The 17,500-nt window shown below is 44.9% G+C and overlaps 1 protein-coding gene across 1 annotated transcript in view; it reads right to left on the reverse strand.

Moving 5' to 3' along the window:
• The window catches only part of LOC306941079 (rho guanine nucleotide exchange factor TIAM2-like), a 45,063-nt gene that overhangs the window by 24,688 nt on the left and 2,875 nt on the right, over nt 1–17,500 (reverse strand). Inside the window, exons 3-9 of the mRNA XM_079526384.1 lie at nt 15,877–15,978; nt 14,723–14,926; nt 13,937–14,150; nt 11,873–12,048; nt 7,493–7,717; nt 2,695–2,880; nt 2,259–2,411 (exon numbers count right to left, since the gene is read on the reverse strand). Coding sequence (XP_079382510.1) covers nt 2,259–2,411; nt 2,695–2,880; nt 7,493–7,717; nt 11,873–12,048; nt 13,937–14,150; nt 14,723–14,926; nt 15,877–15,978 — 1,260 coding nt within the window. The remainder of the gene's footprint in view (nt 1–2,258; nt 2,412–2,694; nt 2,881–7,492; nt 7,718–11,872; nt 12,049–13,936; nt 14,151–14,722; nt 14,927–15,876; nt 15,979–17,500) is intronic.

Below are 17,500 nucleotides of genomic sequence, written 5' to 3' on the forward strand. Positions count from 1 at the left end.
ATTTGATTTGATTTTAATACATTTATTCTCTTATTTTTCTGTTTTATTTTAACTTATTTATTTTTCTTATTGTATCTCAATAATGTGCTGTATCTCTTAGCTCTGTCTTAACGTCTCGATGTTTTGTTCAAAGCACTTGCCTTGTTGAAATGTGCTATCCTATTTTACAATTGCCTAGAGGGTGGGTGGGTGGACGCCTGGACGGACACAACGGTGGACGTCACGAACGTAAACATCCGGACTTGCAAGGCACACTGTTGCTCCAATCAACACCAAACTTTGCTCAAGGGCTTGTTCAAAGCGCCAATAAAGAGAAGCGGTCAGGGCCTACCTGTCAACGGTTTCACGCCCGTAGTATTTCAAACCTCAGTCACACAACCGCAACATGGATTCCCTCTCCTAAAGCAGTGGTTCTCAACCTAAGGTAAGGTCTTGTCTGTTTGGAGAAGGTGGTTGCCACCATTGTTGTGGCATTGACTGTTCGCCGGTTCACCTCCCAATGTATGAATGAATGGACCATTGTAAAGTGCTTTGAGTAGGCACGTAGTGCATAGAAAAGCGCTATAAAATTCAATCCATTATTATTATTATTATTAGGTTGTCTGGATTTTTAAAACATGTTACAGAAAATCTGAACCTTTTTTCAGACCGTGTAACTTCATCTATCGTCCTGTAACTTCAACATGTTTCAATAGGTTTCAAAAATAGCGAAAATAGCCAGTCTACAAGCTCACAGTACTTTGGGATGTGACGTGTTCTCTTCTTGTAGATGGGCTAATGTTGTTAACATGTCTGAAAAACACGAGTGGGTCTCGTAAGAAGGGTGGGCTCCATGGAAAAAGCATTGGGAATCAGCGCTCTAAAGCATCAATGTCCCCAGTTCAGAGTATCAACACAGAACACGTGTTGAGAGAACAGAGGAGGCGTGTAGTGTAGTGTGTGGTGTACAATGTCAGGCTGTCAAAACATTGGCTGGAAAAGGAGAGGGAGAGAGAGGACATGGAGGACAAAACGCCAAGAGATTTATTGTCCTCTGGAGCAGAGAGGCAGTTAGGTCAGACTCTCAGCAACCTAAAATAGCTCCAGTTGGTCTCTCGGAGGGGCCAGCGAAGGGGGGGCCCGGCCCGGGGTCCACGAGGGGTTTAGTAAGTGATGAGCAATAAAGTCCACCAGGAGGCCGATGCTACTGCTGCACGGGAACATTCCCTGATGTAACCGTCTCATAACTCTGAACATCTGGATTCATACTTGAGGCATTTAGCGGATGTTTTTTGTCTTTCTTCCAGATACTATCTAGCTGAAAAACTTCAAAACAGTATTTTATGACCTCGGACTCAACGAACCATACCGCAGCGCAAATAAATGAAAGTCTACGTATAAACACGTGTTGATCATTTAGCTAATGCACTGATCCAGAAGTGGCTTACAGCGAGTAGTACAACAGAAGAATACATTTCAGTTCCTAAATTAGTTCATAGTGAAGTGCAACAGTTGGTATGTTATTATTTCTCCTTCAAAAATAGCCAATAACTGATCTACAAGCTTGCAGACCAGCCTTTTCTGTATCTGTCATACAACAAAGTATGCAGGGCTTAAGTGATTGATTCTCAAACATGTGGTCAACAGTAGTAGACCGTAGATGTGGAGGTACTGGGCAGCTCCCTGCAGTGACCAACAGCAGACGAGTGGGGTTGTGGTGCAGTGGTGTAAAGCAAGGTGTTTGGGGATGAGAACATCTGTTCCCGACATTCCAAACGGTTTTAAAACACATCAGTGTCAGGAGACTTGTAAACAAGTGTTTTTACAGCTGATGGAAAGGTGAGAGGCAAATGGCTAGATTACAGAGGTGATGGTATGTGTGTGTGTGCGCGTGTGTGTGTGTGTGTGTGTGTGTGTGTGTGTGTGTGTGTGTGTGTGTGTGTGAACCCCTGCAGAGCCCCTTCCCAGCTGCTGTGCTTAACTGCTATCATAGAGGATTAGTGGGTTAAGCCATCCAGCTGAACCCACTGCCTTGTGGGGAGTTCACATCGTTCGGAGCGTGTGTGTGTGTGTGTGTGTGTGTGTGTGTGTGTGTGTGTGTGTGTGTGTGTGTGTGTGTGTGTGTGTGTGTGCGTGCGTGCGTGCGTACGTGCGTGCGTGCGCGTGTGTGTGTGCGTGCGTGCGTGCGTGCGTGCGTGCGTGCGTGCGTGCGTGCGTGCGTGCGTGCGTGCGTACGTGTGTGCGTGCGTGCGCGTGTACATGCGTCGTGCGTGTGTTACCTGTGCTGTTGACTGACTCTTGTCCTTGGCGCGTCTCCCCAGGGTGTCCAACACCTTCAGAGAAGACAGCAGACCTCTCCTATTGGTCCTCTGGTCTCCTCTGGACAGAGACTGACCTCGCCTCCTCAGTGTGCCCTCCTCACGACTGCACACCTGACCACCACCACAACAATCAACATCAACATCAAGAATTTCAAGGACCCCCACTTTGATATGCATTAGGGCCGCGGAGCCCCCGTTTGCTACCACAGAAAGCGTCTGTGTCATTTTCGATTTTTAGCAACATAATACGTTTTTCAGAAAACTCTTCTGGGTGTCCTGGCACAAAACATCTTCAGATGGATTACTGATTTGGTAGAATGGACCTCAGGTCTAAATGGGTTTTAATGAGACATTTCCAAAGGGTGAATAATAATAATAACAGTAATAATAGTACCAGCGCGTGGAAGGAGGAGGCAGAGAAGACCCCCAGGCGTCCCAGCGTGCTCTTGGAGGTCTTGCTGGCGGCGGCCAGCAGCCGTTTGGGGTTGGGCAGCTCGCTGCCCTGCAGGCTGGCCTGGTAGCTCCTCAGTCTGAACACATCCACGTTCAGCTTCTCCAGGTTCTGGTCCCACTGCTGGATCTGAACACACGCACAACACATGGCACAAGGCAGTGGTAAACATCTGTGTTCACTCACGCACGCACGCACGCACGCACGCACGCACGCACGCACGCACGCACGCACGCACGCACGCACGCACGCACGCACGCACGCACGCACGCACGCAGACACAGACACAGACACAGACACAGACACAGACACAGAACTCCGACAAACATGCTTACATTTGCACACACATTTACGTAAACAAACAGACAGACAGAGTCACGCTTATTTACACAATATTGTACACATCTACACACACAACACATAGACAAAAAGCACACAGTGCACACACATGCACACACACACAAACACACAAACACGCACACGCACAGCCGCACACACACACACACACACACACACACACACACACACACACACACACACACACACACACACACACACACACACACACACACACACACACACACGCACACACACACACATGCACACGCACACGCACGCATACAGTGTGTCCAAGCAAGTATACAACAAAAACATACAATACAATACAACATACACACTTCCCGACACAAACACCCCCCATTTCCTCTCTTCAATTCTCTTATCCCTCCCCCTCTCCCCCCCCCCCCCCCCCCCCTCTCTCTCTCTCTCTCTCTCTCTCCCTCTCTCTCCCTCTCTGGGTAATTGCACATGAAGCATAGCTCCAGTGTGAGAGGCCGGTTGTCTCATGGTAGATTATGGTTTGTAATCTACACAATCATTTAGCTTCACTTCAAACAGCTGCAGGCCTTGTTGGAATCAGTGAGCGGCAGAGATCTCATCAAAGTGACTGGAGCCATATGCCCCCCCCCCCAACACACACACACACACACACACACACACACACACACACACACACACACACACACACACACACACACACACACACACACACACACACACACACACACACACACTTTGAATAGCGATAAGCTACCACTGTACCTTTGAATAGCAGAAATAGTCTATTAAGCTCACAGTGCGTCATGTCACGAGTATAAGGCCTCCGCAAGTTCAAAGTGGTTCATTTTGGACCAACATTGTTGGTCACTTGAGATGTTTGCTGATCTAGTAGGAACTGAAGATTACTCTCTCTCTCTGCGTGGTTGAACTGGTCTCCAGGGATAACAGAGTAGACATGTAGCCTCAGACTATCTGGGAAAACATTCCTTGTTTTTTGGTTCTTGATCTTGAGGAGCCCCCCCCCCCCCCCCCCCCCCCCCCCCCCCCCCCCACATACACACACACACACACACACACACACACACACACACACACACACACACACACACACACACACAGACATCAGTGCTAACTTATCTGCATTGGTGGAAAGTACTGTACTAAATTTGAGGTATGTTTTACTCTACTGGAGTACTTCCAATTCTTTTGGAGTACTTCTACTCCACTACATCTCAAAAGCAAATATTGTACTTTTACTCCACTATAATTATTTGTTACTAGTTACTTTGACATTTTTGAATATGAATACAAAACGTGAGCACTGTTTGTCTGTGCTTCCCGTTAAGAGGTGGGTTGATGAGAGTAGGGGGCCAGTGGTAATTAATGAGCGTGTTGGACTGAACACATGTGCTGCTGGCCACGTTAAACTGAGAGCGCCGTGTGAGAAAGCTGGGCTTTTCTCTACAGGACGGCTGCCAACAGCCAGGACACTCCATGAGCAGAACGCTGACGTAAGACGTTGTACTGTTGCTACACTGAGATCTGACTTCATTCATAAAGCATGTACTGCATGTGCTGCAACAAAAAAACCCCACTGTACGTTCCAAGTTTTAGCACAAGGGCCCTATTGAGCTGAAACTGAACAGGTTATTGATTAAAGATCACATTTGTTTGTTTGTTTTTTCGAAGAGGGTCTAAGAGGGTCTGTCTTTCTGTCTGTCTGTGTCTGGAGTCAATCTCGCAAAGCGCTTGACCGATCGGCACCACGTTTCTTGTTCACACTAGCAGGCCACAGAAGTATACTGTAGGCTACCACTTGTGATTCATACGTTTTGACATTTAACTACATTTCTATGATGGATGGAAGTCAATAGGGCTGAAACCTTGGCGCACATTTGGATAGATACGTCTATGACTGACGCTTGCATGCTGTAGAAGGCGGTGCCGTCAAAAGGCTGGACACATGAAGTCCCAGGTCCACATTGAGCAACAACACCATTTCAGTGCAGATCCTGAGATCCACATGATTAGATTTTTGATTATTGAATTGAAGCTTTAGCGATGTATTTCTGCTGAGTAAATGTGATGACATTTACAGAATTGTGTCTGGCGCACAACGTTTCATGATCGACTGGTGTATACATATCGAATATATTATGCAACTTTTACCGGTGATAGCACATATTTCTGCATATCGTATATGTCGGTGGAAAACATATACGTCCAAAACTTACTTTTCAGGATGCAAATGCAAAAGTATCAAAAGTAGCAGATCTACGAGCTCACAACGCGCCGCTTCACGATGCGTTCCATGACGCATTCCATGACGCGTTCCATGACGCGTTCCATGATGCGTTCCATGACGCGTTCCATGATGCGTTCCATGACGCGTTCCATGATGCGTTCCATGATGCGTTCCATGATGCGTTCCATGATGCGTTCCATGATGCGTTCCATGACGCGTTCCATGACGCGTTCCATGATGCGTTCCATGATGCGTTCCATGATGCGTTCCATGATGCGTTCCATGATGCGTTCCATGATGCGTTTCGCGTTCCTACTTTTGCTACTTTGTGTGACGCTGTAGTATGATCATGTAGTGCATTCATTTACAACAAATCACACCCGTGTGAACTGAGTGGTGCAACTCCCCTCTCCCCTCTCCCCCTTCCTCCCTCTCTCTCTCTCTCTCTCTCTCATTAGCAGGCAACAGTGCAGCACTATCTCTCTCTCTCTGTTTCTGGCACAACAGCGCCACTTTTGCCCCTACTGGTACTCTAAACATAGTCACATAGGTACATAGGTACATAGGTACATAGGTACATAGGTACATGGGTACATAGGTACATGGGTACATAGGTATATGGGTACATAGGTACATAGGTTAAGACAGACATTGCTGTTCCTTGGAGTGGTTGCAACACTCAAAAAGTTAGAATATGGAGATAAATTGGTTCCTGCCCCGACAGCAATGGTAGGCTATATTTCTATCTGCTCAAGGTCAGGCCAGGTCAGTTTTAGTTCTTTAAGACAGGATGCACATGCTACGCCTCTCTATTTGTATCAACTTAAACATTACGCACACACCTGACCAGCCCCGGCACAGTGGGCCTGGTCTAATGTTAAGTCATCTTTTATATTGTTATCCTATGGTAAGTAGTATTTCCCTCGACAGCAAATCTCTTTCTCACAGAGAAACGTGTCGCAATAGAAAAGGGACGCTAGGGTTCAAGAGTTTTAATTAGTGTTACCTTATCATCACTTATTCTGCTCTGAGTCTCTACTCCTCACCTCTATCTTTGTGTCATCCTTACTGCAGTGCTGCGGTTATGAAAACAGGCCTGTCACAATTAAGTGCATAATTGCAATTATTTCTGCATAATCGTCAATCGTCAACACTTTTCAAAAGTAGCAGAAATAGCAGATCTACAAGCTTGTAGCTCAACTATTTCCGCTATTTTGTACATTTTTTGGAAAGGAAAAAATATTAAATAAAATATGAAATGTGTTTTCTTTCTTTATATTTAAGTTATTTGTCACACATCTCTCCGTACAATTTGTGATTATGAAGCCTAAAAGGCAAACAGAAATACAAATTGTAACGCTACAATTTTCAATGCAAATTAATCGCAATTATTTGTGTGACAATTAATGGTCAACTTAGATTTGTTATCGTGACAGCCCGGATATGAAAACTCAATTTCCCTCAAGGTCCATCTATTTATCTACTGTAATTCAAAACGCACAGTAAAAAGCCAATGAAATGCAACTCCAACACAATGATGTCATGGAATGAAAACACAATGCATGGGGCAACTAACCAACCAATGAGCTACGCACGGGGAATCAAACCCCCAACCTTGGCAGTTAATAGGACCGCAAAAGTGAAACGCTTGTAGACTGGATGTCTTTGGTTGGGCAGAAAGGCCGCCGAGGCGCTGGGTTCCATTTCAACCGCACACACTAATTAACTAAATTGGCCAATTTGAACTGAACCGCTGTGTGTTTCAATGGCTCCTTCCACAACTCTGGGCCCTTGATCTCTCACACACACACGCACACACATGCACACACACACACACACACACACACACACACACACACACACACACACACACACACACACACACACACACACACACACACACACACACACACGCACACACACACACACACACACACACACACACCCTCTCCCACCACACAGCTGGCTCATCATGGCATTTCTGTTGCACTGGTTCCTTCCTGGAAACGCAACAATCATCATCACACACACGCACACAGTCACACACCGTCAAACACGCACACATTCGTGCGCATGCTGGCACGTACGCACACACACACAGTCACACACACACTCGCGCGTGCATACGCACTACGCAGGCACACACTCTCCTCTCACCTGGCTTTCCACAGCCTTCCTGTTCTTGTGGTCCGTGATGACAGACAGCTGCAGTTCGGCCATCTTCCTCATCTTGGCGTCCATGTCGACGCTGTGCAGCAGGGCGCGCGTGTGACTCCGCAGCAGAGCCAGCGTGTCCTCCTTGCCCTGGCGCCGTGCCAGCAGCGACGAGCACGCCGAGTGGATGGAGGTCACCCAGTTCTCCACCTCCGTCTGATTGGACGCCTGCGGTGGAGTCAGCGTGTTAATTGGGAGGGCGGGTAGAGAGAGGACGTAGTCTGGGAATGGGAAGGTGGCCACTTTGGCCTCCAGGCTCACCTACAAATTACAATACACCAAAACCGCGGCCACTCGCTCACTCACACTCGGTCACTCCGGCATGGTGGTGTTATGGTGTAATTGGTGACCACATAACCTACATGGCAGTTGGCAGTTGAGGTTGGCAGATATACTGGTATTCCTGAGGAGCAGCGACTGTGTGCTCTTTGTGACCTGGGAGTTATAGAGGATGAGTTTCATTTTGTTTTCTATTGTCCACTATATCATGATTTAAGAAACGTTTTATTTGAAAAAATTCAGGATAAGAACCCAGATCTGTTCTGGATGTCTGAGTGTTTTATGTTAAATTGGTTGTTCAGTAATGAAGTTTTTGTTTTTGGAAAATTCATAGAGAAGGCATGGCAGTTACGTTGGAGAACGATGTATCCATGGAGTAACTGTCTATTTGTGTATATGTATCATTATATATGTACAATTTTGTGAGTGTCTTGTAAGCCTGTGCGGGCTGGGCATCGTATGACGTAGGACACTTTAATAAAAACTCTATCTATCTATCTATCTATCTATCTATCTTTAAATATGTGGCCTAAATACCGCCATCAATGAAACTAACTAACTAACTAACTATAGGTTGAACTCTGCTAATAAACAAATCTGACACTGACGTTATGTGATGTCCACGTATTTCAGCAGGTCACCAATTTCACCACAACAGTGACCGAGTGACCAAGTGTTAGTGAGCGAGTGGCCGAGATTTGGGGCTATTGGAATTCAGTATGTGTGTGTCAAAGTCACAAAGGCACATTTATCTAGCACACATCTCTACAAAGCGCTTTACAATTTGCGTTGCATTCACACACGTTCACAGAACGCGGAGGCGACTATGTAAGTTCCAAGTTGGAATCCAACCGGGAACCTTCCAGCGTTCCAAGATAGCCGCTCTACCACCTGAGCCACCGCTGGCTATCAAATAAGAAACACGATTTCTCATAATAGTGAAAGTCAGAGGAGGGTAAAGTGCAGGACAAAAGCTGCTTGACTCCAAACACACGGTCGTCACACCAACCAACCAAACATGCACGCGCGGCGCGCGCATGCACGCACACACATACACTGTGTAGCACGAGTCTGAGACTCAGTCAGAAGTTGTCATGGCAATGTGAAGTGTGTGAAGGGGCCAGGGCCAATGCATGTGAGGTGATTTGTGTGTACGTGTGTGCATGTGTATGCGTGTTAAACACACACGCACAAGCCCTCAATAACCATTAACAAAAGAGAATAAATAACGTCTACATCTCTAGATCTGGTGAACTCACATAAACAGCAGGGCTCTTCCCTCGTTAAATGTAAAGCGCGAGGGTCAAGCACCCTGCTGTCGCCCGCAAGAAGATACACCGTGAAGTGTTCCCCCCGCACTCCCGGGTTATTTATTACAGCTGGCCCTGGTCAAGGCCCGTTTCTTTTTTCACAGCATGTGACGGCTTAACTACTGCTACACTACAGTTGGGTGCCACCGATATTGTCCCTTATCATTTGACCCATTTAGGCCTGACCTCAACATTTTTAAAAATCCTTCTAAATCCTCCAGTTTTCTGAAATAAATATTTTCATGATTTTTCAAAAATAGCAGACCTACAAAGCTCGTAGCGCGCCACTCGGTGGCGCGCTATGAGCTTGTAGATCTGCTATTTTTCAATAGCTAAATTATAACATAATGTTTAAAACACCAAAAGGGGTTTTGCGCAGATCACGCAAACCTCAGCAAAAAGAAAAGGACAATATCGATGGCCTACTAGTAGTTGATACTTAACACTCTAATTACCACGTGTTCTTCACTGACAAACTCATTAGAGACTGCCGACTCATGTAAACCTATTTCAAACTGTGTGAGTTAACTATAGAATAGAGTCCATGTAAGGAATGACCATCTCTTGTTACTCCTGAAACTCTGTACACTCCTGAAAGTATAAAATATGTGTGGGACATGTGTGTGGGGAGTGTTGGGGGAAGCTCTGGAGGGAGACACTATAGTCTCTCTCCGGTGTGATGACATATACAATAAAAGAATGGAGTTCGAATCCTGATGGTTGAGTCCTGCTTCTTCCTGATGTTGTTTACTTACTAATAGTAATATCGAAAGCTGCCATTACAACACCTGGGGGAATTGCTAAATCGCTCATTCAAACGCCCACAGTTGCAAATGTTTCAACACTAGCCAACCAGATATATAAACTACAGATGTGCACATGTGTTAATTTTGTTGACTACGAAAAAACACACTAAGATTTTGATTTTTAGTCGACTAAGACTATAGACTAAGACTAAACAATTTCAGATGAAATCGTGTGTTGTTCAAAAGACTAAGACTAAATGATAATACACTGATGTGCACGCCGCACAGCTCAGCACTCCCATTAAAAGCCAATTCACGACATACAAAAAGAGAACGCCATGGTGGACACAGGCCCTAGACGGGTTGATTTGGTCACGTTTATAGTTTATACACTCAACAGAGTTAAATGAATACAGTCAGTATGGTCACTGCTGTCAAAACTACACTGCTCTGCAAGTCATTCTGGATGTGACGGTTAAACAGCTATAATTGTGTTGGAAGCAGCTCCCCCAAAACTGCCCCAAAACATCCACACATTTCTCACAATGGAACCCAGACACACACTGCAGAACTGGCAGTGTACTGTACGCGCATCATAATAACCCATAACCCAACATGCTCATTACCAGCAGTGGTGGAAGAAGTACTCAGAGCTTTTCTTAAGTAAAAGTAGCAATACGGCAATGTTGAAATACTCTGTTACAACTTAGTAAAAGTCTTGTGGCCAAAAGTAGTCATAATGCAGACTGTCCTATTTCACACGTTTTCAAAACCTGTACATTTAGAAAATAGCCAATCTTATAATGAATGATTTGTAATAATAATTTAAATCTGCAAAGTAAAATGTCCAAATGACCGTACTAACATTTCAGTAAATCCAAAAAGCACAACACTTGCCTCTGAATGGAACAGAAGTATAAAGCATTGGAAAACAGACAAACAGACTGATCAAGTCAAGTAAAAGTATCTCAATATACAGTAGAGTAAATGTACTTAGTTACTTTTTTCCACCACTGGCCATTACCAAGCTTAAACAGCAGCATATGAAAAGCTGAAACGACTGCATAGCTGTGGTCGGAGCATGAGGGCCTGGGCTGGAAAACCACAACACACCCCTCTCTGTCATTCACACTGAAAAATGCTAAAGTCCTCAACGTTAGTTAAATTAACTGTGAGAGTGTACAACGTGGAACCAAATGGACCCGTATGGGTCTGTAACTGTGAGAGTGTACACCATGGAACCAAAGGGACCTGTATGGGTCCCTTTGGTTCCATTTTGTACACTCTCACAGTTACAGACCCATACGGGTCCATTTGGTTCCATTTCCAACACTGGGGATTTCACTGCGTACAGGGATTGGAGCCCACAACCGACGCGACCATGTCTGGCCCTTGTGTTGTTTTACATCAGTAATAATATAATGAGTAATAATGTGTGTACCACAACTCATAAACACAGCGCTACTTCATTTACGCTTATTTGAATACTCATTCCTGCTGTGAACGACTTCCGTTCACGACTTTCAGGAAGGAGTTACAGACGTTGTATCTTTTGGAAGATTGTGGAAGAGTTGCCTGGCTTGAGAAAAGAGTGTCCTCAGAACTACACATGAAGTCGCTCATGCAGCCAAACATTGAACTTACAGCTGTTACCGATGATACTAATTAAGGCTCTGTTCCATTTAGTGTACAGTGGTTCTCAAACCTTTTCATTTCAAGGACCCCCATAACTCTAAGAGTTACACATCCGTACGGGGTCATTTGGAACCTACTTCAAGGACACTTTGAGACCCACTGGTGTGTTTCCAGTGAGCCAACATGCACAATAGTAGCACCCTGACTCTGTTTGACCAGAATGGAACAGAGCCTTCATTAGTATCACCCGTAATATACCTGTGAAGCAAGTAGGAAAGGGGCCCAGAAGTGGGAAGAGTAGGAAGAGTTATTCGGTATGCATACATAGAGAGTATTATGATTTGGCCTCTGACCTGGAAGAGGAAGACGTCGCCGTGGGAGTTGCTGAGGCAGAAGACGTTCTCCTTCCTAGGGTGTTCGGGGACGGGCTGGACCAGGCTGTCCTGGGCCAGCAGGGCGTAGCGCGCCGACACCGCGTCCTGCTCACCACCGATACCTCCGTATGACTCGTAGAACAGCAGGGTGCAACCTGACAAGGAGGAGGCCAAAAGGTCACAACACAGCATCAGTAATATATATTATATATTAGTGGTTCTCAAGAACCAAAAGGGGACCCAGACTAGTGAAAATTGCAGATCTACAAGTTCTACGTCTGCTATTTTCACGACTTCTTAAACTACTTCTTTAAATAAAGTGGAGACGATTAAACATTTTCATTTTATTTATGAAATACTTTGTTTGTAATTGATTAAAAGTTGTGATTTTTTTCTTTTGTTTAAACAGTTTTCAATCTTTTGAAATAATATATATCATAAATTCATGTCCTTCAAAGCAAAAGCAGCAGAAAATAACCAATCTACAGTACAAGGTCACAATCTATGGTGATGCGACACACTGTGAGCTTGTAGATTTGAAAACGATACTGTAGCAGGGCATGCCCTAAACAGGTTGACGGTGGTTGAGTCTGTCTGTGCGTTCTCATGAATAAATAAATATTTAACCAATGAACATTATTTTTAACAAGAACTTGTGACAAATTTTGGATCCATTTGGAACACAGGGTCACAAGGATTCTGCCCAAAGCCACGATATGAGAGCGATGGACACAGAGAGAGAATGGAGAGCTTTGTATGATGCAGGGTTTCTCAAAGTGGGTGCCATGACGCAAGTCCAGGGGCGCCGCAAAATAATACTTTGATAACATTTGGAATTCATCAATATCACTTCAGGTTTTAACCACTTTGAGTCTATACTTAGTAAAAATGGAGGCGAGTTACACTGTACTTGGCGCATTCTTTTTCGATCACAACACGCCGCAATGGGAAAGCGTCTGACATAGAAATGTACAGTTGGGTGCCACCGATATTGTCCCTTATCATTTGACCCATTTAGGCCTGACCTCAACATTTTAAAAAATCCTTCTAAATCCTCCAGTTTTCTGAAATAAATATTTTCACGATTTTTCAAAAATAGCAGACCTACAAGCTCGTAGCGCGCCACTCGGTGGCGCGCTATGAGCTTGTAGATCTGCTATTTTCCAATAGCTAAATTATAACATAATGTTTAAAACACCAAAAGGGGTTCCCGCCCAAAATGGGTTAACTGTCCTTTTGCGCAGATCACGTAAACCTCAGCAAAAAGAAAAGGACAATATCGATGGCCTCCAACTGTAGAAATGTAAGGTGAACAATTTAATGAAAAGGTTACTTTACTAGGGTGACCTCTCTGAGCCACCACTGATATATAATTGTACAATTACAGTTTATACGGCAGGCATTTATCAGATGATTTTTTTCCAGAGCATCTTACAAAGTGCCAGGTTGGAGGAGGAAACAGTTCTCACCCAACAACAGGGGAAGTGAATTAGAGTGCTAAAGAAAACAACTTTGTTACAAAGTGCTACATGTGAACTCCTACTAAACAACAAGCCTGGCATCTACAGTGTCTAAATAACCTCCTGTCTAAATAACCTCCTGGCATCTACGTGCAGTGTTTGAAGTGCTACTTTGTGGATGTTTAACCTATCATTCAATTGTGTGCAGGATGTGAATATTTATTGTGGTGAGAGCTCACCTTCAAAGGCTGTGGAAGTAACATCTCCGGCGTTGCCTAAATAAACCATCAGGTGGCATGGAGTGGAGGGCAAACGCGTTTTGTACCTAAGCTGGCAGAGTTTTCGAAGCAAACTAACTCTCGAGAAACGCAGAACTTATTAAGGGGTCCCTGCTGTCTGCTAAAGGATGGTATTTTAGGATATAGGATACATAATGTCCCCTGCCCATGTGCGGAAAGGAATATTCAGTGCTTAACAACTTTCAACCTGGTGTCACTATTTTGGGCATGTGATTGTAGGCGAAAACTTTCAAAATGTTCAGAAATTGCAAAAATAGACAATATTGTTTTGTTTTTTACCGTACCTTTGAGTGTGACCCAGTAGTGTTTCCACTTGCGGCGGGCAACCATCTCCAGCCTGCGCTCCTTGTTCAGGGTGATCAGAGCTTTGAAGGACAGCCACCCCGCCCTCCTCACCACCCCCTGCTCCTTCTCTAGCAGGAGGTCCAGCTGCTCCAGGGACCCCAGAGACCCTCCACCTCCTCCACCTCCATCTCCTCCACTGCTACTCCTTTCCACCTGCAATTTACAATGTAGGCATTTAGTAGACGCTCTTATCCAGGGCGACTTACAAGTGTGAGATCGGAATGAGCAGAGTGAGGATTAACTCTAGCACATAAACAAGGTAGTGCGGAGAGAACAGTCATGTGAAAAATGAGCATCTAGCGTTTGTCTAAACAACATGCTCTCTAAATAACATTCTGTATATTTGAAACTATAGGATAGCAGGTACTCAATGAACCAAACAACTGTCTAAATCAGACAGTGGTTTCCAAACCGGTTAGCTCAAGACCCAAAAGAGAAATCCTATGTTGGCCCGGTGCCCAAACTAGTGAAAATAGCAGATAGCTATTTTCACTACTTCTTAAACATTCGTTTTCTAATTTATGAAATTTCAAAATGTAGGAAACAAAAAATAAAAGGGACCCGTGTCGCGTCTAAATAACATGGTAGCTAAATTCCATTCTTAACATTTGTGGTCCAGGGCTTAATACAACTAAAAACTAAAGAAAACATGACAGAAAGTCAAGCCAAGATAACAGCCGGCTAGAGAAAAGGCGTCAAGAGGGGAGCCGGGAAGCGTTCCTCACCTCCTCATCCTCTCCCTCCTCCATCATCACCTCCAGCTCTTCCTCCTCCCCCTCCTCCTCCTCCTCCTCCTCAGAGGGCTGGGTGCGCTCGGTGCCATCACAGCCCGTCTCCGCCAGCTCCTGCATGAAGTTCTGGTAGATGGAGGCGCCGGCCGGGGGCTGGGGAGGCCCCCTGAAGGAGGGCCCACTCTGGCTTACCTGGAACTGGACATGATTGATGATACTAAGTATGGCCATACCGAGAAATCACTGGTTCTCATGCAGTGTCGGGTCGTCCAAGATGGTCCGACTGTAGCCTGGAACTCACCTATGCTTTTTATGGCATAGGCAGCTCCCGGCAGGATCCGCCGAGAGAAACTATGCGCAGCTGCGCGACATGAGACTAATTACTTAGAGCGACAGAGAGAGAGAGGAGTGTGTGTGTGTACATGTGTGCGTGTGTGTCAATTTAACAAAGGTGCAGACAATCAGAAATCAGCAGAGAGTGAGAGATGTTTGCGCTACTCTATGCCGAATTGAAGTGGACTCGGACCCAGACTTTTTTTTTCTCCCTGGAAATAAAAACGTCAGGGTTTCCGAGGCTAGTCCGACTGTAACTCTGAGAGTGTACAAGTCTGTACTCTCTCAGAGTTAGAACGAACACAGATTGTACAGTGTAGATTGGGGCAGCGATATAAAAAAAGATTGTATCGAATGGGGGTATTTGGCCTATAAATGCAAACTGAAAAAGGTTGAGAATCATTGCATTACATGATGATGATGATGATAATGGAGTAGAGCAGTGATCATAATAGTAACAAGAATACCAGACCTTTTATTATGGAGAGAATTACATTCAGCTTCAGAGGTCAAGTTGAAGTCTTCACAGATAACTGGTTTAGATGGATTACTCATGTTTCTACCATAAGACCTGATTTTGTATAGTTTCAGTTAAACCTGTTTAACCTGTATATGCACCTGTTTGAGGTACTTATGTATTATGAATGATCATCAATAGAGAAGAGAGGCAGACATCTCCCCTTGTGTGTATTGTACGTATATTGTCTTGTTTTGTTTTCGGTTGTATGTATTGTCAATTGTCAGTCGTTTCGTTTTCATGTATGTTTGATTACAATTCAATAAAACGTAAATTAAAAAAAAAAAGAATACCAGACCTGGTTTGGCTGGTTGTGGATGTGTAGAGGGTTGGAGGACCACAGACCGTCTGACAGGCCAGAGTCCACACCTCCAGTGAACACATCACCGCTGCACGGCTCCTACGGGAGGAAGGGGAGGCATGCTGCTTTATACCGTATGACCATTCAGGCCTGACGTCGAAATTTTAAAAAAAAAGTCTTCTGAAAGAATATATATATATTCAAAGAGTTGTGCCGCATTTTCATTTTTCAAAAATAGCAGACCTACAAGCTCGTAGCGCGCCACCGAGTGGCGCGCTACGAGCTTGTAGATCTGCTATTTTTGAATAGCTAAAGTATAACATAATGCTTAGTTAAAACCTTAGAGTATATATGAATAGAGACGGCACCCGGATGAAACCCTGAGGCGAAATGGACATAGTGGCCGAATTTGATATTGCAGCGTGGGCCCAAACACATGAACGCGCTGGTCCGTTGACTATCATTGTGCACGTTCACGATGACACGTGAACGCTGAATGCCTGCAATGATAGTCAGCGGCAGCGCGTTCATGTGTTTGGGCCCAATCCATCCCAGAATGCACTCTGTTCCTACCCAGAATGCACAGTGAAATCGCCTCATGCGCTTTTGAGCAACTTAATGCAAGTGGATGGGAGGAGAACTCGGGTGCCGTCTCTATTCATATATACTCTAAGGTTAAAACACAAACGGGTTCCCGTTAACCTGTTTGTGTTTAACCCAGAATGGGTTAACCATAGTAACCACAGTAACCCTGGTGTGACTATTTTGGGATGTAATGGGATCAAAATCTCTCATAATTGTTCCAAAATGTTCCAATTAAAAAGAATATGTATATATATATATTTGTCGCACAACAAAGTCTAAGGGGGGGTTAAACAAGGTGAGAGAGAGGGATAGAATGAGAACTAGAGGAACAGAGAGAACCGAGAGAGAAAGAGAAGGGAGCCTTTATTTAACCAGGTATGTCAACTCTATTGTCAACTATAGTCACGTTTCTACACTTCTCCCTCTGTTGCATTCCTTTGATGGGGGCCAAATAAACAGGACAATAGCCTCGGTGAGATTAGAGAAACCTTGAAATCTATCATCAATAAGGCGCACACACGCACACACACACACACACACACACTTCCTCTCCTGGGACAAAGCGGAAGAATCGTGTGACACAGCTGGCAGACCTGTGGTGGAGCACAACAGCTCTCTGGACAATGGAGTCAAATGACACTTTCCTTTTGTAGCTGCAGACGTGTGTAGTCTGTCACACCGAGAGGCTTTACATGCACACACTCATGTTACTGCCAGGTCTCACACTCACACGCACACACACCCCAGTTTAAAGGCTCTCTCACACTCACACACAAACACGCACACGCACACGCACACGCACACACACACACACACACAAACACACACACACACACTCACGATGCGACGTGTTGTGAGCTTGTAGATCTGCTATTTTCACTAGCTTGTATCCCGGGGAGGACATAAAATGCATTTGTTGTGTCTCGAGCTAAAAGGTTTGGGAGCTAAAGGTACGTTATGTGAATCTGTTCAGCGTGTTATTGTGGTGTTTGTCGTAGCAGTGGTTCCCAAAGTGGGGTCCGGGGACCCCTAGGGG

The sequence above is a fragment of the Electrona antarctica genome, assembly GCF_951216825.1.
Source record: "Electrona antarctica genome assembly, chromosome: 17".
NCBI classification, from domain to species: Eukaryota; Metazoa; Chordata; class Actinopteri; order Myctophiformes; family Myctophidae; genus Electrona; species Electrona antarctica.